Below are 24,660 nucleotides of genomic sequence, written 5' to 3'. Positions count from 1 at the left end.
GCTCAGAGTTATTTGCTAAAGAATTTTTAGGCTATCAGAATTTCTCAGATATAATGTCCTGATCATTAAAATTGGAAAAGAAATAATTCCAAATTATGCTGTTGTGTGAAAATATAAAGAAGACTACCCAAGACTCTGTAAATATAAATCGAATAACTTAATAGATCTGACACTTGTGGCATCAAGCCAAGAATAAAATGATGAATGGGTCAGGTTTCTGCCCTTGAGAAGCTAAGAGTCAAATAAAAGAAGCAGACAAGTGAGAAATAATCTTACTATAATGCAGTTAAGGCTTGGATAACTAAATCACAAAGTGTTAGGGGAGTAAAGGTGTGTACTCTATCAATTAAGATGATCTCTGCAGTAGTGGATATATACTCTGACACACACTGGCTTTAGCTATGAGGAACTATATTATTCTACATGAGACAATACTTAAACTGTAGCTTCAGGGGTTAGACATTTTCCAGGACCTAGAGAATGTTTCATTTCTGTAAACGCTATACATTGCTGAACCAAGTGACCATAGAGGATTGAGATTATCATAATTGGTTGTGACATAATCTGTGACAATCAATAACTATATTATTTACCTGAGATTCTAGACCAGCATGAAAAGTGGTGAAGTTGGAGTAGAGGGACTATTTCCTGAAAGACATCATTCTAAAACGATGTGTAAGGATCAGCCAAAGGAGGGAGTGGAGCTAAGATGGTAGAATAGAAACACCTTTTGTTTGACTCCTGTCATTGGAAAGGGACCAAGCAATAGAGATGCCACTATATCCTGTGAAGATAAATTAAGAACTCTGAGAACTAAAAAAAAAGATGTGACTATAGGCCTAAAACAACCTGGAAAAGTACAAAGGTAGAGAAGGGCTCAGAGCAATTTGCAGCTTTAATCCCAGTTCTTCTACAAGAGGCCAGGCAAGTGGCCAAGCAAGCATAAGGTAAACCCAGAGCATAATCAGTCATCAGACTGACAAGAGACTGGCAGGCTTATAGGCAGGAGAATTCAAGGTCCTTACAAATGCTTGGTAATTTTAAGTAACTTGCTCTGAAACTGGCCCCACCTACACATCAAGCTGGTTTTGGAGGAGGAAAAAATACACACACCTCAAATTATATCCTTCAAACTCTACAGGAAGACCATAGCTATAAGCTACCTTGATAAAGATCCTATTATTAGAGAATAACCTCTGTGGATTATTCCCAGAAGATACAGGGAAATCACTGATCACAGTGTCAGTTTTACAATGCTTCCTTGACTGAGTTACATAAGGCTGTAAACCTTTGGCTGTAGATAGTGTTTCTTAAGACCCTACCTAGAGATATGAACAGGGGAGGGGAGCAAAGAGTAAAGCAGTTGATGTTGGTCCTGCCTGCAGTGAATTGTGTGATTCAAAATATACAGAACCCTGGTAACAAAAACAGCATATAAGCAGATAATGTGACCAACAGGATAGAGGACTCAGATTTAAATCTACCCATCTACAGCCACCGATTCTAGACAAAGATCCCAAAACTTCAAGTTGAAGAAGTAACAGCCTCTTCCATAAATTATTATGTGAAAACTAGATATCCACAGGTAAAAGAATGACTCTAGATAATTCTTTCTTACTATGTTAATAAAAAAAACATTGTAAATGGATGAAATCTTAATTTAAGACCAGAAAAACTGGAGATATTAGAGGAAGCTTGGAGAGGTAGCTCAAAGCTAGAGTGCTTTCCTAGAATGTGCAAATCCATGAGTACAATCCCAGGCACCCTATACTACACTACATATACAGTACTAAAGGAAGGCATAGGGAAACCCTACAAGATATTGGCATAGAGACACGTGTGTGTGTGTGTGTGTGTGTGTGTGTGTGTGTGTGTGTGTATTTGTACTCACACTCATGTGCCAGTACTTGGGCTTGAACTCAAGGCTCTTGTTCTTTCACTTGGCTCTTTGACTCAAAGCTGATAGGCTACTCCTTGATTCACGAGTCTAGTCTGGCTTTTGCTATTTAATTGGAGATAGGAGTCTCAGGGATGTGTTTGCTAGACCTTTCTGCAAACCACGATCCTTTTATCTCAGCATGCTGAGTAGCTAGGATTAGAAGTAAGCACCACAAACACAGATTTTTAAAAATAGGACTCAGCTCAGGAAATAGCAGTAAAACTGGCAAAAAACGAAGACATGGAAGAAGAAGGGGGACAAAAGGTCTCAAAAGGAAGAGGGTAAGAAGTAGCAATATTGGGCTGAATGTGATCAAAATGCTTTATATGCATATATTAAAATGTCACAATTAAATCCACTATCTTCTACAACTAATAGAGTCTATCAAGAAAAGAAGCAATCCAAAAATATAAGGTTGAAGATATGTGTCCCCAGTAGGGAAACAACTTGAATATGACTTGGATGCCAATATGCACAGAGGTCTCAGAAGTAGAGGACGACAAATTGTGAGCTATGGATTCCTACATGTTTGCTACTCCTATGGAGTGAGAAAACTACTAGGGTTAACATATCCCTAAATTTACTTGCAAAACATTTTTCTTCTTTTTTTGTCTTTTTAAAATTTTTCCTGGCATCAGTTGGTTGTATAGATTTCATTTTGACATGCATACATATATATATATATATATATATATATATATATATATATATATATAATTACCCTGACCAGACTCATTCCTTTCATCATTCTCCCTCATCCCTTTCCTTCTTTCCCAATCTAATCTCAACAAGCTTCATTTTTCATCTTCACACCCGTATGGAAAGTATTTTAATTACATTCACTCTCTTCACTCTTTCTTTTCACCCTCCTCTCCATTACAGGCAGGATGATTAAAGATATTTTCCTTTAATTCCTATAGTCTTCCTTTGATTTTATTTTGTTGTAAGGGTGATGACAGAGGTAGTAAGGTAGTGAGAATAAGTAAGTAAGGTAGTGAGAATAAAGGGAAGAGGGAAGGAGAGGAATGCAGGCAAGAATTCATTGTATATATTGCAAAATTGAGCAATATAAGGGAAAGGGTAGGCTGAAGGGATATGAAGATGTTGAAGTGATGACACACATCAAGGCACATGGCAGATACAAACTGCTTTGTTAAATGGGAAAAATTCAATATATCACCTAAAACTTAAAAGTAAGGGAAGGGATGGATGGGCAGGGGGATGTAAAACTGTCAAAAGGGGTGACATTGATCAAGACGCACTATATGAATAAGCTGCTTTGGTGTATGGCAACTCCTTTGTACAACTACTGAAAGATAATAAAATATTTTTTAAACATGTGATTGTCAAATACTGGTGGAGTGGAAATTTCAATGCAATCATTTATTTGGTTATCTCAGTCATAATAAAAAAGCATAAAGCTCTCTTGGACTGCCTAGGTATGAAGCAGGGTGAAAAAAAGGAAGTTATTCAAAATACAGTACCTGTTTATCAACAGGCAGCATAGGATAAACTCAGCTCTCTCTTTAGCATTTAAATTGTTTCTCCAGTTTATTTCCCATCTTCCCGTCAAACCTGGGTGGGGAAACTGTGATTATAACATGTCTCTATTTTTTTTCTTTTGGATTCCTTCATTGGCAAACATTATTTAGGTTTCATCTTTAATTTTACAACAAGACATCTAAAGTGAAAGGAATGAGGAACATATCTATAGGAACTCTCCAATTTAATCTCTTTTGCAGTCTGATACCTGAAGCGTGAATAGCACAGTCTGATCTTATTGGCAGTTTCAACTGCAATGTCAGGTTCATTTCAAAATTTAATACAACACATTTGTCATCACTACACTTCCTTCAGTAAGAACACTGATACCAAATGGCTACCAGTCGGTGGTCTGAAAACGATAGCTTGCTGAAAATGAAAACTCTCCTCTACACCAAAATAACTCATCTCACATATTATGTGTCTTCTGTTTCTGCCAGAGAACACAATTGCTTTCCACTATTTGATCTTTTAGTAATCCATCTAGGTAACAATAAAGGAATAAAAGAATATTTACTCACTGCTTGCTTCTAGAAAGACAGTAACATATTTCATGATTCCCAAGAATAACTTCACCAGCAGGAAACAAGAAACAACAGATCACAATCAATACCATTGTTGATTCTAAGTATAAGATGTGCCTAGCACAGCTCTGGCAGACTGCAATTTTACTCTAAGATTCAGAGACTGCCCATTGGCCTCATTTGCTCTGGAAAAGTGTTTCTTAAACTTTGTCCCTGGAGCTACACCATTAGCATTATTTGGGAATTACTGAAAAATCAAAATTCTTGAGTCTATTTCACAACTGAATCAGATCCTGAATCATGGTAGCTTTGGAACCACTGGTCTAAAACAAAAGAAAGGAAATAGAGTAACATGATTCTCCAACACCTCAGATCCAAATGTCCTATACAATTAATCACTTTAACAAAAGAGATATGTTTCTTCCATTTTTATTAAAGATCATTCCAATCATCCATCCTGTCATCCACTACAAAAAATAGGAAGGACCCAGTTCTGTGCCAAAAGTAGGATGGCCCAATCAGAAGTATTATCAACATTACCTAGATGTCCTAACTCTGGGAAAAATGGACTTATTACTGTTTTTTTTATGGTTTTGTGTTTTTTTCTGAAGGGAAGTTAGGGTATTACCAAAACTATTAATACCTCAATATTACTCAAAAACACTGAATGAACCCAGATTTATTCTTGAGAGGTGATTCTGTAAAAATTACCATTAAGCTGGGAGCTGGTGTTTAATATCTGTAAAAATAGCTACTGAGAATGTTAATATCTGAAGATGAAGGTTCAAAGTCAGCCCAGGCAGAAAAATCCATGAGAACCTATTTCAAATAAGCCAGAAAAAAAAAAACACCAGAGTGGAAAAACAGAGTTAAGGCATGACTCAAGTGATAGAGCACCAGCCATGACTGAAAAATCCAAGTGCGAGTGAAGCCTTAAGTTCAAACCTCAGTACACACATACACAAATGTTGTCATCACTATGCTTTAATTGGGTGGCTTTTGTGTTGCTTGTAGAAGTGTATACTGCATTCACTATTTACCTTCCCAATCACACTTATCTTACTTTGAGCTGCAATAAATGCAACTCTATCAAAGATTCTTGCAAAATAAGTAAAAGCAAAGAAAAGTAGTTAAAATAATAAGGGATGTATAGTCATGTAAGTTACTTTCAGGAGAAACAGAAATTCATCTCACTGTGATGGAAGCTATGTAGAGCATATACAGCAAGGTTATTCCAACAGTGAAGCATAGAGCATAGATCTAGGTAAGAATTTGTTAAAATCAATTCTTAATCTCTAACTGAGGGCTCCTCTGGGATTCTTTATGTTCAGACAGGTTCCAGAGAAATTCCTTTTTTTTTGTTGTCGGTCATAGAGCTTGAACTCTGGGCCTGGGCACTGTCGCTCAGCTCTTCAGCTCATGGTGAGAGCTCTACCATTTGAGCGAAAGCACCACTTCTGAGAAATTCCTTGAATAAAGAGATACAGAGACTAGCTGTTGAACTTTTCAGTTAGGCAGCACAGGAATAGTACATGATTGGCAGGGGAGGAATCAGCAGGATCTACAATCCACTAAGTCTTACTATTCAAAAAAAAAAGTAAGTCTTGGAATTTGTTCTGTTTATATAAAATGCATGTCCCTTAATATTTACAACTTTTTAGATTTCTTCATACATCCAACAGTATACTTTAAGAATTCCATACTCATGGAAAAATGGCTACATTTGCTACTCAAAGAGACATACATTTAAAATGACTGCATAAACCAGGAGCCTGGTGCTTCTAGCTAGTCAGGAACCAAGATCATCAGTGATCAAAGGGATAGGGGTAGACAAATAAAGTGAAGAATTCAGTGTATATTCTAAAACAACGAAGAGTGAGGGAAGGGGTGAGGCAGGAGGGATAGGTAAGAATGCTGAAAGTGGTGTCATTGATCAAGATGCATTGTCTTCATGAACTACTTTGTTTAATGTCAACTCCTTTGTACAACTAACTTAAAGATAATTTAAGAAAAAATATTCAGAAGAGCTAAAGCATCATCAGACAAACATGAGATTCTTCATCATTAAAAGCTTCAGAAATAAAGTCTTAGAAACACAACAGTGGTTCTACTTAGAATTTCAGTGAAACAACACATATTCAAATAGGTAAATTCTAATCTAAATGGGATTTGACATTATCCTCCCAGATAATACAGAGAGTATTTCTTGAGCTCTAACTATAAGCAAATCTCAGAACTTCCAACATCCTATCATAAATTAAAAGGCTTTTAAGAATGTTTATTCCAACAGAAATAAGCAATACTCTAGCATCCTTGAAAAGGTACTTTTGTTGGAATTTACAAGCATATACCATTTCAGTCAGGCAGAACCCCATCATCAATCATCCAAAGTCACATAGCAGCTGAATCACAAAATGCACACCCAGACCACATTTTCAATTTCTTACTGGACACAAGTCTGCTCCAGTTATCGGGAGGCCAGCATGTTCCTATTACCCTGACTGTGGCTATTGCCCCACAAACAGTGAAGGAGTTTTATCCAGGCATTTAAAATCCATGAAGACATCATGGAGCTCATGTAAACAGCATTAACTCCAGCTTTCCTCATAGTAGTTGAGAGAGTATAGGTCATAGCTGAAAATTAGCATTTCACAGGAACAAGCAATGAATCTAAACTTGCCATAGCCTGAGGAAACTTCTGTAACTACTAAAGAAGGCAGAGCACATACTGTAGAAGAAATTCCTACCACTGTGGACACAAGGTATCATGACAATTCTCTAATGTCCACAATGAAATGACAAAGCATGACACGATTTTGGGTTTCAACCAAGCTAATGATCTTTCTGTTTTCTTCACTGAAATTTAGGAGGAAGAAGTAGTTACATGTATTATGATTTTTAGTATTATATTCATCATATAAAATGCTCTTTGCACAATTAACATGAGATAATATATTGTACACTGTAAACTTATTTGGAAAGGCTGTAAACCAGGCACATCACTATTCACTGTCATATACATTATTTAACTCCCATAATCATGACAGTCAGAGGTAGCTTTTATTACCCTCTCTCTTCTTTTAATACTCAAGTTTGATTCAGGAGCTTAAACTAGCTAAGCAAACGCACTTGATTCATGTCTCTAGCATTTTTTTTTTTTGTTTTAGGTACTTTTAGATACAATTTTATGCTTTTGCCCTGACCAGATTTTTTTGCCCTGACCTACCTCTACCTCCTGAGTAGCTGTGATTATCCATGAGTACCACCATACCTAGCTTACATTTTTAATTATCTTTAAGCAGTTGTAGAAAGGAGTTACCATTCAATAAATCAGTTTATGAATGCAATGTGTCTTGATCAATGTCACCCCTGTCAATATTCTAACCAGTCCCTCTCAACTTTCCCCTTCCTTCACTTTTCTTAATACTTTAGGATATACATGGAGGTTGGTTGTTTTTTTTTTTGTTTTTTTTTTTTTTTTGGGTCCGGTTGTGGGGCCTGAACTCTGGGCCTGGGCGCTGGCCCTCAGCTCTTCAGCTCAAGGCTAGCGCTCTACCACTTGAGCCACAGGGCCACTTCCGGCTTTTTTCCTTTTGCTTATGTGGTGCTGAGGAATCGAACCCAGGGCCTCAGGCATGCAAGGCAGGCGCTCTACCACTGAACCATCTTCCCAGCCCCGGTTGTTGTTTTTTTTTCACTGTATTCTTCCCCTTCTTTTCTTTATTCATGTACTCCTCTCCCCTTGTTCCCCCTCCGCTGCTTTCAAGTTCCCATTCTTTGGTGTTTATTTTGTTGAACTTAGATTTTGCCTTTCTAAGTAATTACAGCAAGTTCTTCACTATTGACTTACTTATTGAGATAGTCTTGCTAACTTTTGTGAAGGCTGACTTTGAAACATGATCTTTCATCTTCATCTCCCTGATAGTTGATATTATCCTCTCCTGACTGCTGAAGGAAAGGACAATTCCTGAGACAATATGAATGATGAATAGTTTAGTTAAAATTCCAAGAGCCCAAGGCTTCCAATGTTGACACTTCACTGTGACCCCACACTCAACACAGAATATTTTTATGAACTCTATGTGAGGGATTTTCCCCATACGAAATAATTTTCTGACACCAACTGGAAGTCGTACAATTCAACTCAGTGTTCACATTCTATTCTTGGAGACAGCATCAAATTCAACAAGGGCTCAATCTTCTAAGACTTCCTTCATTTCAGACATCACAGGTCTTAGCTTGTCATTCAGGCTTCTGACAGTCTATTCTAAATCAAGGTTCCTATAGCTCCTTCCTCAGAATCTGTAAATTACCTGGACAACTCATGGAAATCAAGGAAACACTCTGCTTACATTGTCTATTATAGGCTATTATAATAGATACAGATGGTACCAGATAGAAGAATTAAATATGTCATCTTCCTCTCTATGAATCTGCATGTGTGGAAAAACTCTGAACCTCATAGTTGAACAATCTTTATAGAGACTTCACCATCTAGGCACGGTTAGTGATTAACTCAATCTCCACTCTTTTCTTTTTCCCAGTAAATGGGACTTAAAATTCCAAGTTTCTAATAATGGCCTGGTCTTTCTAATAAATATTCTCCATCCAAAAGCAAAAGAATTTTCATGTTTTTAGGAAAAAGATGATACCTATCACCCAGCAAATTTCCAAGGGACTTCACAGCTTATCACAGACAAAGAACAAAGACTAAATTACAGAACAAAAAATCTACTAGCACACGGATTTCTCAGGACATTATCAAAAAATTAGAATCACTATGCCAAGAAACAAGTATGAAGACCAAACACATATATTTCTTATTATAAACAATAATACAACACAAAGAAAAGCCACACGAAAGTGATCATATTTGCTTGTGTTGGTAAATTGCACAAGGTGTCACATTTAAGCATTGTTTAATCATAGAAGTAGACACTATTCGTTTTAACCATTTAACATAGCTACTAAAGTCTGTTGTCACCCTCTACTTAATTAAACAACAATCTGGTTTCTTGAGGTAATCATTTAAGTCATATGATATAAATGCATGTCAGCCTAATTATGGCAGTGATTTAAAAGTAAAGAACGAAATAACAAGACAAAAGATAGAGAGACAATCATGTGGGGGGAAAATACTCTGCTGCATGTCAACCCTGGATGAATGTTAATATTCCACTTCATAATTTCCTTCTGTTCTGTGGGTTCCTTTGCTCTAGACGTCAAAACATTTCATGCCACATACCAAGAGCATTTTAAGTGGGGCTCCTTATGGCAGAACTGATTAGTCAATGTGCTCAATATTCTCCCAAGAGACTTAATTCCTTTTAATCTCCAGGATAAAGATGTAAAATGTCACTTTTATCATCGCCATGTGACTTACATATTTTTTAAATTATCCTTCATTTTCAGCAACTATGGTCCCAAAAGCTTTGTTATCAAGGAAAGACATTACTTTTAATAGTTTTATAAATCTTGACAGTTTATACTTTAAAATGGTTCTTTATAAATATTAGTGTTATGTCTAGAGCTGGTGCTAATCTAATGAAACATAAATGAAAAGATCTCACTTAGTCTTTTTTCTTTCTTTTTAACCTTGGCATCTTTATGAGGTTACATTTGTTGATAATGTATAAAAGCATGAACTCAACCACAACAAATACAAGTGGAATTAATATGTTTTTAAGATTATCCAGATTAATTCTATTTTCTATTTGTCATGACAAAGTAAAGACTCCAGAGTACCCTGTGTTAACAATGCTCTTATGTTATAGAACATGTAACTCCATACAAAGTGAACAAGCCCACTTTGCAGCAATGAGACACTTGACTGAATCACAAATTTTGAAAGACAGGAAAGACTGCTTTTCTCCCTCAGGAATGACCTTTGGAGAGTAGCAACATGTCATTTGGGAGTGTCATTTAACAACTGTAGTACATTGTGGAGTCATACCTTTTTCATTCTGACAGACAGCCTTCAGTATGCGATGTCCAGGGCCACATTTTCCATGATCAGATATACAGATTCCTTCTGATACCAGCCATTGATAACACATTGGATCCTCACAAGGAACAGATTCCAGCAAATGAGGGCAATGCCCCATAGGCCCTGTGGATTCCATAAGCACATGACGCTGCCTCATTTTAAAACCTAAAAGAGAAAAGAGCAAAGGTTTCACAAGATTCCATTCTTACTGAACAAAAGAAAAGAAGCAGCTGCTATGTAAGATGAAATTTTTATATGACTGTAACTTTGAAGCAGGAATTACTTCTGTTTTTAATTTTGAGTTTGAACTCAGGGCATCATCTTTGTTAGGCAGCTCTCTACCAATTATGCCATAACCTCACATACACCTAGCCATTTTGCTTCTGTTACTTTTTAATAGGGTCTCATTCTTATGCTCAGGCTAGCCTGGACCATGGTGAGTGCCACTGTACCCAGCTAAATGATGTATTATCTTGATGTCTACCTTATGGGAACTGGAAGAATTAGAAGTAAAAAGGAAAAAAAGTAGAAATAAAGGAGTAAAGAAAAACTGTCTTCCAAGAGTTTACAATATGTATGTTGGATATAAAGTAAGATATTACAAGCCAGATGTAATAATGACAAAATAAATACTATGCATCTAATGCTATCAATAATCCAATAAATAGTGAGAATGGCCTTCTCACAGACAGATCTTCATTTTAGTTCTGCTGTTCTTTTTGATATCCTTATTACTCAGTATTAACCCAAAATATATTTACTCTTTAGTTTGTGACTGGTACTCTGACATTTGCAGCTTCTTGCTTTGAGAATTCCCTGCATGGCAACACTGAGATTTCCACATCATTCTTTTTTGTAAGATACTATCTCTATGGATCTCACTGTACATCCTGGTCAAGCATGAATTCCTATTCTGTTTTTATTATATTTTATGTACCATGAGATTAGGGCCTCAAACTCTCACCAATAAGAGACCATAAGTCTATACAGTTACAAACCACATCAGCCAGGGTCAATCAGGTAAATATGGAAGGAAAACAATCAACTATTAAACTATAAAAATGTGATCCATCAATGGAAAATGAAGAATGCAGGCACACTATAAATTGCTTGGCTAATATTTGACTTCCATTGATAGTTGCCATAAAATAGTATGGGCCTTTAGTTTAAAGATCTTTCAACTTTCTCACAAATAAAACGCCAAACACAAGTTATGTTTTGTTTTTATGTGGAATCATTCTTTTTAATAATGGAGATAAAAGTCACATTCCAAAAAGCAACATCACCAGTAAATTCACTTAGAAAGGAATGACTGAAGTGGCACTGTAGCTCAAGTGGTAGAGCACTAGCCTTGAGTTGAATGGCTGAGGGACAGCGCTTAGGCCCAGAGGTCAAGCCCCATGACTGACCAAAAAAGAATCTCAAAAAGGAATGACTGAGAAATCAATTAAATTCTTTAGTCTGGATTTTTCACTGTCTGGCCTTCATGGTATTTAGTTTTTAATGGTGATGTTTTTCTTTCCTGGAGCTCATCTTTTCTTCCATTGTTTGGATTCCAACCTTACTTTAATTACCTCTTAATTATTTTATGCATCCAATCTGTTGCATAGACAACATCTTAAAAAGTCATCATTAATGTTTTAGCTAGGGTAAATAAGTAAAATAAGAGAAAATAAGAGTTAGACTCTCCCATCACTTTTCCCATAAAAGAAGGAAGGACAGGCTAGGAGGCAAGATAGGAAACAAATTCAGGTCCATCCCACTTAAAATTGTATTATCATTAGCAATAAAATGGAAAGGTTCCAAAGTTCAAACTGTTGCAGAAGAAAAAGAGGGGTTCTTCTTAAATATACAGCCAAGGAATCTAACATAAAATGGTCATGTGGTTTCAGAATACCACAGGGATCTAAACTTGCTTATAGTAGGACAGGGCTGAGAATGCAAATAAATAGTCATAGTACTTTAATTGTGTTTTCTTATTCTTGGGTAATCCTCTCTATAAATGAGTCTGGGGTGGGGAGAACAGATGAGATGGGAGAAAATGATAGAAGTGACTATGATCAAGAAGCACTATACTCTTAGAAGGACATGTGAAATTGTAACCTCCTATATACCTTTGAAGTTCAGAAAATTTAGAAAAAAAGAAATCCAAAGAACAACCTCTTCAAATCTCACTTTAAGAACCAGCTACCTACTTGAACTCATGATTCAGCCAATGGTGATTCTATTCTCATGACACAGATTGAGATTAATTAAAAAGAAAAGGCTGCCTGCCTTAGCATCTCATAGTTGTAAGGTTATATCATTAACTAGCAAAAATAAAATGTACATAAAGGCTTAACACCCTCCTAGGGCAACCACAAGGAGAGATGTTGACAAGACACTGGACTCCAAATTAGACTTCGGTGAACATAAACCTATAATGATTTCCTATTCTTCTAATGTAACACTAGAATGCTGCTTATTTGTTGGCTTATGTTTGCACTTTCTTAGATTTTTCATATAGATAAATAAAACACAGCATGGATCCTCATGGTTTACATGGTTTGATGGTTTAAACTGTTTGACAACCAGCAAAGAGTGAAGTACATACACCTAACAGTCTCTGCTGAACAATTCTGGGTGTTGCATTCCTGAAACCATTGAGGAGCATGTACAGTTTTCCTCTACAAGGCAATTGCATCCATCTTTCCATGGATCTATGAGCTGCATTGCCTCAGTCGATAAATTCTTTCCGGCTTTCATTTGTGCTGCCCTTGTCAAGACTAACTAGGATCCAATGACATTACAAGCTCAGCATAAAACAAAAACCTTGAGTTCTTGTTATTATTTAATCACACACTGACATTCATGGCTACAAGTAGACATTAGACTTCCCCCAGGTTCTGTTCCAAAAGCAATACAACAACTAAGTTCACTGTAGCTAAGTCTGCCAAACACTCACTTAATTTCAATTTAATAAGGCAATATCATTCAATAAATATGAACAGTTTTGTATAGCTCATCACCTTCTATTGTGAGATGCCACAGGAAAGACAGAAAACTTACATCTATTCCTCAGAAAGCACATAATCCAACAAGTAAAAAGGGTATATAAATTAAGCTTCTATGGGAAAATTAGGACAGCCACTTTACATATATTACCTCAAAAATATATTGTAAATTATTATCCCCATTTTATATATGTGAAAGCTAAGGCTAGATTGTGTTCTATTACTTTCATTTATTGATGTTTTTTATTACAGATTATGTGAGTGAGTATGAAAGTCAACTCTTGTGTATGTTGTAGTTTAGTCCTACTTCATAAAATAAACCCAAAACATAGAATGTATTACTCTCTTAAACTAAAAGTATACAGATGTAAAAATAGAACTTTAGGCACTAAATAGAAGAATTATAAACATCATTTCCTGACCATAGAGTCAGTTCACCTTCACTGAAATTAATATTATCAGGGTTTTGTTTATTTTCCTATGGCTCAATACATTTTTATAGTACATAACTCTACAGAAAATCCTTACAAAGGAATGAATACAGTATTGGGTTGGGGAAAGGAAAGAGAAGACAGCAAGAGAAAGGTCAATATATTTTAATAGAAAATAGGAAAAACTAAATGAGACTTAGAAAGGTGTGTCAGGTCCAACAACTGACTTTCTGCTGTTCTATTGGATCAGAAGAGTTCATGTGAACTTCCACAAAGAGCTCTATGAATACCTCTGTGTCTCTATATTGACTCCACAGAGACAGGCTTGAAGAAATAAACAAAGATTAAACAAAGATCACAGAAGCTTATGGCACCTTAAGCATTTCATTTGCTCTTTGTCTTGGAGAGATGTTGGATAACAACTCAGAATCAAAGAACTGGGCAGACTGAATTGGTGATTTCATCCCTTTATACATCACCCACAACTGCTACAGGAATAGCATTTTATAGAACTGTTATTTGTTTCCAGCCTTTGGTGAGCTTAGAAAATAAGAAGCAGAAGAAACATGAATAGAGTGATGCCTTCCTGAGAATGGCATAGTACATACTAGTGCCAACACACAATGTCATAAAAATAAGAAAATCAATCTTTTAGCATACAAATTATCTATAATAATACGTAAAATATTTTATAAGTTTCTCATTAACAATGGAGTCTATTTAGGAGACAAGGATTTTTCTCCATTAATATTATACAAGATCTATGGATAAGATGAAAAGTTATATGAACACCTGTAGTTACCTAACTTAATTTTGTTTCAGAACATCAAAAGCAAAGTGTCAAAACAGCCATAAGCTTCTGGGCTACAAACTATGCTTTCTTATGGAAATTGGGGAGATTTTTGGAGCTACAGTTGAAGAGGATATTATATTGATAGCCATCCTTGGCCACCTAGACAGATAGCTTTTGGGATGCTATATAGAAAAATCTCCATCAGATTCCTTCCTATAAAGTTGCCTTTCTAGACTTGCTGCAAGGGACAAGATGTAAGATAAATGTATGTCAGTATATCAAGATCTTTTAAAAATATGTATTACACTTACATGTAGTTATCCATCAGCATTCTTCTCCACTAATTTTTTTACATACTTCTCTAATTATAACACTACAGGAGTATCTCCAAGATAAAGCAATAAATGATCAGACATGATGCAATTTATAATTCCTCTGAAAGGCACTCTAGCCCCCTTGACAAGCATAAACCTGTGGAGATCTGCCTTGTCTGTCAGTCATTGATGTGATGGAAGGGTTTGAAGCAAGTGAACACCACTGATTTTCTAATGCACACTGAATAGCTGACAGCCAAAAAGTTTAAATGATGCCTGATTGAAGGATGCCTGACTGAGAATAATAGTTATGAAAAGATAATTTCTATAAAAACTAATTTCTTCTATTAGGTAATAAAACACTTCCTACTTAATGGAGAAGAAATACACCTTTCTATTATATATATATATATATATATTTTTTTTTTGAGTGTGTGAACAAAAAGAAACTGCCGAAACATGGTGTCTGGGGAAAAGACATGAAGAGAAAAAGTTTCCAACTGTCTACATTTATTTTGTTTTAGTTAGGTTTTTCCCTCAAATAATACCCGACTTTTTCTCTTTTTCACATTTGTATATACAATGAAATTTAGATACAATTACATATGTGTGTGTGTGTGTGTGTGTGTGTGTGTGTGTGTGTGTGTCTGTGTCTGTGTCTGTGTGCATATGCGCCAGTCATCGGACTTGAACTCAGGGCCTATGTGTTTTCTGAGTTTTGTTCAAGGTCAATGCTCTACTATTTGAGCCATGGCTCTACATCCAACAATTTTTGGATTATTTATTCAAGATAAGTGTCTCACAAACTTTCCCTATCCAGGTTGCTTTGAACTGTGACTCAGATTTTAGCCTTTAAGTAGCTAAGATTATAGGAGTTAGCCACCCAGCAATGGTAAAGACTTACAGTTACTGGAGAAGCTGTTGGGTCCTATGAAACAAAGTTTGAGCCTACTCAATTCCAATATGCTATGAAATTTTGTGGGATCCCTGACCTTGCCTTCTCTTCATTTACAGTTTTTTCTTTGGGATTATACCAGTATGAATTGATTTTCTGTCACTAACACCCAAAAGGGTCTCCATTGGTATGAGTTCTGTAGCTTTTAACATAAGGAAAGTAGCATTCAAAGCAGCAAAATAATACCTAGATGAATGACCCTGGCCAGGGTGGCTGGGGTAGCATGACCTAGCCTTACATGTCTTCCCAGAATGGCTGTAATAAGTCAGGCATAGATGGAATGCAGAACTGGTTCCAAGAACATGCAAGTGACCTGTGGGAGTATCATCTATAATTACAAAGACTGAAGGAGGCCTGACTATACACGTTTTAAGCATAGAGTCATAGATTATTGCTACTAGTATTAATGGAATGTATTTGTATCTACACACTGAAGCTGTGTGAGGGCATTCTGGTTACATGTCAAAGAAACGAGTAGCAAGACCTCCCCACCTCTGCTCTCTTGAGACACAAATAACTACGATTTGATGAAAAACTGAAACTTTGCTTCTTCCTGCTCAAGACTTACTGCTCATCTTCTTCTGCTTTAGAACAAGAGTCATTATAAAAGTCCAGATACATGGGCTGTGATTCTGGGTGTGCATATGTGTTCCTGTGAGCACTCCAGAGATATTGATATGTAGGTTTTCAAATGGATGCGTTGAGCTGTGTACTGGGATAAGGACACCAGGGGTGCAGCAGTGAGCCTTGTCCACATGCTCTTTCTGTGCATGTAAAGTAATTAGTAGACAGCTAACTTCCAACTTAACATACATGGATCTTATTTCTCTTTTAAAAGTAAGTATATTTTCTTAGCACTAATATATAAGGGAATACAATATCAGCAGAAATTAACAGATCAATGAAAGAAAAGGCAAATTGTTTCTAAAAACAATTTTTCAGGGTGGTGATGTGCATTTTAATCAGAAACTCAAGAAAACTAGACAACAAAATTCCATAAAGTCAAATCAGCACAAAAAAATGTGTGAAGATTTCACTTCAAGCCTTAGGATAACATTAAAAAGTTAGCATTACACATTAGTACCCTTTTGGGTACTAATATGAAATATCAAATATTATCAAATCAATATCAAATGTTTATATATGTATATAAAGTAATATATGTATATTACATATAATTGATACATATGTGTGTATATATATATATATATATATATATGTGTGTGTGTGTGTGTGTGTAATATGAAATTGAATGTACTCATTCCATCACTGCAACCCCAACCCAAAGACAAAATCAAGGTCAAATGCTCTGCTCCACAGAAATCTCCTGAATTTCCTTCTTAATGAATGAGTGCTGCTAGGGTAGAGGTGGTTATCTAAATTTCACAAACAAATGTTGTCTTAAGCAGGATTAGTCAGATATTTAGTCAGCAGAATAAACACATGCACAGTAGAAATCTAATCTATACCAAACATGCAAACAGAGCACTCACCTTTCCTCCCCTGGGGATCTTGGCAGTTTTCATAAGTGCATTGACCCCAGGCTGACCAGGAAGAAACTATACAATCAGTAGAACAAGGAACATTGCAGAGCTGAGAGGCAGAAGGGGCAGGTCCGAAACATAGTGTGTTTTCTACGGGTCTAAGGACTGAAAGACAAAAAATAAAGGTCCATGTTACATTCTTTGGACATCCTAGAATTGTTTCTAACTTCCCTGTACAGTTATCTGCTTCACCACACCAATTTTATGGCTACACAGGATATAGGAAAACAAAATATGAGCAGTCTCTAACTATAGTTAAACATGTTGGCTCCATACTATTAGCATTGGGAAGGAAGACAGTAACAAAGGGCTTGCACTTGATATTCCTCAATTGCAGAGTAATTCCCTTGGAATTCAAGAGCGCAGTGGAAATATCATAGATACAAATTATCCAGAGTGATGACTTAAAACAAAATTAAATAGCTTTGTGAAGTTTCAAGATGAGTCTATCTTGACTATATAAATGACTGGGTTGGTAGGGAAAAAAATCAAAATTTAACCCCTGAGGTGAAGTGTTTAGCATAACCAATCTTCTGTTGTGACTCCCCCGAGGGGTGGAGCTGGCAAAGACACAGAAGAAAAATGGTTCTTACAATAGAAGAAAAATTGAGCTCTGTGGCTGTGGAACTGACTGTTGGAAATCAGTTTCATTACCGAGGGTACCCAGGTGTACAGAGGTCCCTCTGATGGAAGATAAAACTAAGAACTTCTAGCTTTTTCTTGTGTGCACCTGTACCTTAACCATACCTGCATACTGGTCAAAGTTGTGTATCTTCAGAAGGTAGTAATCACCTGCCCCTCAGTGGGATATGCCCACCAAGTATCTCCACAAATGAAGAGGGAGACAAGATAGTGACTTTTATGGACATGATAGCATATATTCTAGCTAAGATTCCTAAAAATGACATATCACATGGACTATCAAGTGCATATTCTTACACAGAGTGACTCCATGCTGAGAAGGTTTTGGAATAATACAGACTTGGTGAGCAAATGCTTTCAACTCACAAGGTTTTATTTTTATGCGCTGGCTCTTACTATTGTCTAAAAATTTCCTATATGCCATTTATATATAGATGGGCAGTTCAAAATGCATCAAAAATGGAAATTGGCCCGAGGAGACTGAGTAGTGAATCATACTTTCTCAGTTTCCTTAACTTTTTCTTATGTGTTTTGTCGAGTGAGGTAAAGACAACAATCAACCACAGCTCTAACCAACAGAATGCTGAATTGGGGCAGGGGGAGCAAAGTAATAAAATAACAGTAAAATAAAATATTGTTGTAAAAATAAAGTGACTTGCTCTGTGGGGGAGAGGTAGATTAATGAACAATGAGAATGCTTATATAAATTCCTTATGCAACTGAAAGAGAAAAGGGTAATGAAAAAGTAAGAATGTTTTGTTTGCAATTAATTATTTTACAGTTTACCAAAAGGATTTGACCAGACTTAAAATGAAAGACAAGACCAAAGCAAGATCACCAATGTAAATGTTAAAATAAACACGCCATGTAGTATGGACAGGTATAAAACATAGCAGGGACAAGGAAGAGAGGATTGCTTGTCAGGATGGAGGGGAAAAACAGTGATAAAACAATGATTATGCTAGAAATAATTTGAATGAGCAGAAAGGAAGTTGTAATATAAGACCTGTAATCCATAGGTTTAAAAAATAACCTGAGAGATAGGGAAGAAGTTGAGATTTCTTCCCCAGGTCAAGAACACAAGCTATACATAATAGTCATTCAATGACTAAATAATGCACTCAATGAGCATCCATCTTGGATGTTAACTGTTTCCAGAAAGTTCTAGTCTAAAAGAATAGGTCAAATAGCATATTAACAGAGACCATGGAAAGAGTTTTATTGCAGTATTGTATCAGCAAAAAGCTAAAAACCTGAAAGTCTTAAGGTGGAAATGTATTTGGGTCATTGCAAAGCATGTTAGCATGTGCTCTGGAAAAATAAAAATAAATCCAAAAATAAAACTCTGATGTGGACAAAAAAGAAAGTGAGGCATGTCAGCTGATAATGTAGTTATCTATTAATACATGTAGTTATCTATAATACATGAATGGCACCATCTGAAAAATATTAAATCATTAATCTGTATAATGTCTTTTTAAATTTGTAGTATTATTAAATGTGTGTGTGTGTGTGTGTGTGTGTGTGTGTGTGTGTGTTTGTGGCAGTCCAAAGGCTTGAACTCAGAGCCTGGGCAATTTCCCTGAGCTTTTCTGTTCAAGGTTAGTGCTCTACCAGTTGACCTACAGTTCCACTGTTGCATTATGATGGTTAATTGGAATAGGAGTCTCACAGACTTTCCTTCTTGGACTGGCTTCAAAACACAATCTTCAGATCTCAGCTTCCTGAGTTCCTAGGATTACAAGCATGAATCACTGTCTCAAACTGAGATTTATTCTTGTTATTATTTTTAATGTTTTTTTTATGTGAAAATACTGTACAGAAGGGTTACAATCACATAAGCAAGGTAATGAACACATTTCTTATCAAGCATTGTTGCCTCCTCCTTTGTTTTTCCCATACCATCCCTTCCCTCCCTCTTCCACAATTACACTCCCCTGAACCCCGACTAAATTGTAAAGTTCATTGTTCAATAGTGTCTTGTGCATCTCATTGTTACAAGGGGTCAACCTGTATCCCTATTTAAACATTTTGTTTTTTCCCTTGCCTTCCCCAAATTGTACTGACATCAAATGAAAGTGAAAATGGGTTATACGGGGGGGGGGGGGGAGGAACATACAAAGCAACAAAAAAAAAATCACATGGTACCTTACAAATATGTTAGAAACAATACCAAAAAAGAAAAAAAAAACACTTGTGTCCCTATCTTGGAGTTCATTTCACTTAACATCATCCTATCTGTTAATACTATGCCTCCATCAGAATGACATCGCCCCATTTGTTAGGAAATGGAAAGACTTAGAAAAAATTATATTAAGTGAAGTAAGCCAGGCCCAAAGAAACATAGGTCCTATAGTTTCTCTTATTTGCAATAACTAGTATATGTCTGGGACAAGCAGAAAAGGCCAAAAGCTATGTACATATGACCAGATAATATGATATTCTTCTTCTTATTGCTGTTGTTATTACTAGTTTTAAAACAAGGAAACTAAAGTATAGAAATGCTAACTTATTTGTCCATATGCTCGGTGTGGGAGTGGTGTAGGTAGGCCTTGGGTTCAGGTAGTCTGGCTGTGGAGTCTTAAGAGTATTAACAACAGTATTACAAGACTTTATCATTGAGCTGGCTACCTGTGCTTAGTGAGTAGCATGTACAGAATATTTCTTTCAGTGTCCTGAATGAATCCATTTCTCCTAGTTTTCTTGCTTATAGTTCTGAAGGGTAACTGGAATATGTGGAAATGCATCACTTGTAGCATAGAGGAGCTTCCCAGAACAGTCCACACTGTTCCAGTGCCTAGAGAATAAGATGTTTTTCAATGCCTAAATACAGTGTCTCATGTGTCCAACATGGTAGGACACTGTTCGGAGACCGTCATCTGCAATATACCTAAGACAGGTACAATTGAGCATACAGCTTCTGAGTGGCTGTGTTTTGGGAGGTTTTCTGGAGGTGGGGGGATGGGGTTGGATAATGGAAAATCAGTCTTATGCCGTTCCTTCCTACTTACCTATGAGTAAGAAATATGCTTTCTAGAAATTGTTGAGCACCAGTGAGTTTTGTCTTTATTGAACTCAAAGTATAAACTAGTGCACAGTGGCCTATTTCATACCATGTGCTAATATTGCAATAGCTGATGAGAACTTGAAAGTGAGCAAATCAGATAAAGTCTCCAATCGCTGAGTCTGTTTACCAATGCGATTTGGCACTACTGGCACAGGAGTCCATGAATCCTGACAAGGTAGGCAAGCTAAGTTGCCATGCTCTTTCCCTTGTACCATGGCTCTGTTCCTTCCATATCTCAGACAGTGCATGACAATCAATGCTGAGACTATTCCCAAACCTCTCAGTGGCTGCCACAATCTATCCTGAGGCTGGGCCCTCGAATTGAAACTATTCAACCACCAGGGTGAGCACTTCCAGACACACAGAGGGCTCATGGTGAATCTCCTTTGGAGATCCCAGAATATGCGCATAGGAAATGCTTCCCAGTAGTAATGCAGGCAGAAAGAGACATGCAGGCTGAAACTGTGGTTGTCAAAGACACTGTTTCTACAAGGCATTGCACGCATTTGGCTTGCTTTTGGAAGACTGTTGAGGATTATTGGGGGGTATGGGGTTAAATTCCTTGAGGTCCGCTCTGAAAAATACTCAACTTTCAATTACTAGACTGGTGGACATTGCAGCTTCTAGTACCCTTAAAATTTGAAAGTAGAAGATCTACCATATGCTGGAAAAAGACATGGAGGACCATCCTTGGAGACTAAAAAGTGACAAATGATAGACCCAGGAATAGAGGGAAGGCCAATTGCCAGAGCAATCATATCTCCTCAGTACCTGCTGCTTTGATCGACAGTGGTTCCTAATCCATATCAATAAATTCTTCCAGTCCCTCTGTCATGTCTGAGTTGCTTAATTTAGGCACTACATTGATGCACTTGGGTCAACCTATCGTAGTCCCAACCCCCACCACAGGTTGTATTTGCTCTAGAAAATATCATGCATAAGTCATAAAGCACTTACCAGCTTCAGAATGCTTTGAGAACCATTCCCTCCAAATGGCAACCATTACATTTTATTTCAAATTTGATGTGTGCTTTATTTTTAATAAGTTTTTTTTATTGTGTAAACCCTCTGTATGCAGAGGGGTTACAATTACATGCGCAAGGTAATAAGTACATTTCATATCAAGCATTGTTGCCTCCTCCTTTGTTTTTCCCCTACTATACCTGCCCTCCCATCTCCATGATTATACTCTCCCCCCCTACCCCCCACCCCCCCCCCCTCGCGCCGCCAAAGTTGTAAAGTTCGTTCTCAACATAGCATTTTGTACATCTCATTGTTGCAATGGGTCCACCTGTATCCCTATTTAAACAATTTTTTTTACACTTCCCCTCCCCAAATTATACCAACATCAAATACAGTGAAAGCAGGGGTTATACCGCGGGAGAGGGACATACAAAGCAACAAAACAATCACCTGATAAATACGTTAGAAACAATAGCAAGAAAGAAAAAACCACTTGTGTCCTTATCTTGGAGTTCATTCTGCCTAACATCATCTTTTCTGACCGTTTCTGCTTGTCTCAGATATATACTACTTATTGCAAATAAGGGAAATCATGGGACCTATGTTTCTCTGGGCCTGGCTTACTTCACTTTATATAATTTTTTCCAAGTCTTTCCATTTCCTAACAAATGGGGCAATGCCATTCTTTCTTTTGGAAGCACAGAATTCCATTGAATATATATACCACATTTTCTTGATCCATTCATCTACTGTGGGGCATCTGGGTTGGTTCCATATCTTAGCTATGGTAAATAATGCTGCAGTAAACATAGTTGTGCTGATGGCTTTAGTATAGTCTTGTTTGTAAACATTTGGGTAGATGCCCAAAAGTGGGAATGCTGGGTCATAGGGGAGCTCTATGTGGAGTCTTTTCAGGAACCTCCATACTACTTTCCAAAGTGGTTGAACAAGTTTACACTCCCACCAACAATTCAGTAGGGTTCCCTTTTAGCCACATTCTCTCCAGCATCTGTTGCTATTAGAGTTCTTGATTATAGCCATTCTAACTGGGGTGAGGTGGTATCTCAGTGCTGTTTTGATTTGCATTTCTTTTATGGCTAGAGAGGTGGAGCATTACTTCATGCGTCTATTGGCCATCCTTCTTTCCTCTTCAGAGAAGTTTCCTACATCAACAAATTGGAGAGATCTGAAACCAACAATTTTTTTTTTGGTCCAGTCATGGGGCCTTAACTCTGGGCCTGGGTGCTGTCCCTCAACTCTTCAACTCAAGGCTAGTGCTCCACCACTTGAGCCACAGCACCACTTCCAGCATTTTTCTTTTTGCTTATGTGGTGCTGAGGAGTCAAACCCAAGGCCTCATGTATGCAAGGCAAGCGCTCTACCACGGAGCCACCTTCCCAGCTGCTGAAACCAACAATTTAATGAGACATCTGAACCTTCTTGAAAAAGAGCAGCAAGCTAAACCCCAATCCAGTAGATGGAAAGAAATAATTAAAATTAAATCAGAATTAAACAAATTAGAATCCAAAACAAAAGCATAAAAAGAACAAAGAAAACAAAGAGTTGGTTCTTCGAAAAAAAATAACAAAATGGAAAGACCCTTAGCAAATCTTATCAGAAAAAGAAGAGAACACATCCAAATAAACTCAGAGATGAAAATAGAACATCACCACAGAAACAACCAAGATTCAGAACACTATAAGGGAATACTTCTCAAACCTTTATCCTAATAAGTTTAAAAGCCTGGAAGACCTTTTCCTAGCAAAAATCAACATGCCAAAACTAAACCAAGATGAGTTAAACCAACTTAACAGGCCCATATCAAGCATTGAAATAGAAACAGCAATAAAAGACCTCCCATATAAGGAAAACCTAGTACCGGATGGATTTAAAGAGGAATTCTACAAGACCTTCAAACCATTAGATATTTTTACACCTACTGACTGCTAATGCTTGGGGGTGAGCTGTAGAGCTAATTTAATTTCATTAGTCAAATTTCTTTGTATAGGAGAACTGAATTCCAAAAACTTCTATTTTATTAAGCTCATTTTACAAGCCTAGAAAGGAATAAGACCTGAACCTTGTCTCAGAATATAAACTCACCTCTACTTATCTTAGGATTTCCTTCCATAAAATAAAGCATCTATCTGTAAGGATGATGTAATTTTGATCAAGGGTATTCTGTTTCTGAATTACAGAAACCACAACTGGAGGTAGTAAGAAATATTATATATCCAAGGGACTCAGGAATGCAACAAGCAAAATTTGGCTTATTAAAACCCAACTTATTTCCTTCTTAATTGCCTCTGTGCAACTCTAGGCTTTCCCCAGTCCTGTCCCACTAAGAAGGAGATAGTGAAACCCCAGATTTGCTCTGTTTAGGACTTCTGTTGACTTCTTTCATTCATGTCTCTTCATACTTTGATAAAACTATCTCAGGGTGTGTGTGTGGTAGATACATTCCCTGGGCTACCAGGAGTTGTTGGTCTACACACATAGTTTACTCTTTATTGAGTCTTCATTTCTCCTAGTCCACACTCCAGCATATCATGTCGGTAGTAAGAACTGCTGCTTTTCTATTTACCTGAATTCCTTTCTCTGAAATAGTTCCTTGAGATGATGAATAACTTTATTTAGTAACTCTATCTTTTCTAAACCAAGAATCCCTACTCAAATCAGCTACAATTCAGTATGGATCTAATTTGTCTACCTTTTTCCAGCAGAGTTTCTGACCACACCACCGTGAAGCCTTCTGCTATCTCTGCATTGACCAAGATTTGGATTAGATCAGGAATTACCCAGGGTCTGTCAATTCCTTTAGGACTTCACACAAAGTACTAAAGACAAATCAGATCACTAGTAGCAGCATCTCTTTAATGCTAAGAAATACATTATCATATTGTAAACGATTGTACCTGTGTAACATTTATTAAGATTTTGGATATTTTGGCACCTAATCTGAAGTTT

General features: G+C 36.8%; 1 protein-coding gene across 1 annotated transcript in view; it reads right to left on the bottom strand.

Moving 5' to 3' along the window:
• Positions 1-24,660, bottom strand: part of Thsd7b (thrombospondin type 1 domain containing 7B) — an 817,905-nt gene that overhangs the window by 509,801 nt on the left and 283,444 nt on the right. The window contains exons 5-6 of the mRNA XM_042683500.1: positions 16,971-17,126; positions 9,959-10,156 (exon numbers count right to left, since the gene is read on the bottom strand). Coding sequence (XP_042539434.1) covers positions 9,959-10,156; positions 16,971-17,126 — 354 coding nt within the window. The remainder of the gene's footprint in view (positions 1-9,958; positions 10,157-16,970; positions 17,127-24,660) is intronic.

The sequence above is a fragment of the Dipodomys spectabilis genome, unplaced genomic scaffold, assembly GCF_019054845.1.
Source record: "Dipodomys spectabilis isolate Male_0828 unplaced genomic scaffold, ASM1905484v1 ptg000081l, whole genome shotgun sequence".
NCBI lineage: Eukaryota > Metazoa > Chordata > Mammalia > Rodentia > Heteromyidae > Dipodomys > Dipodomys spectabilis.
This window is presented reverse-complemented; position numbering and strand designations above follow the sequence as displayed.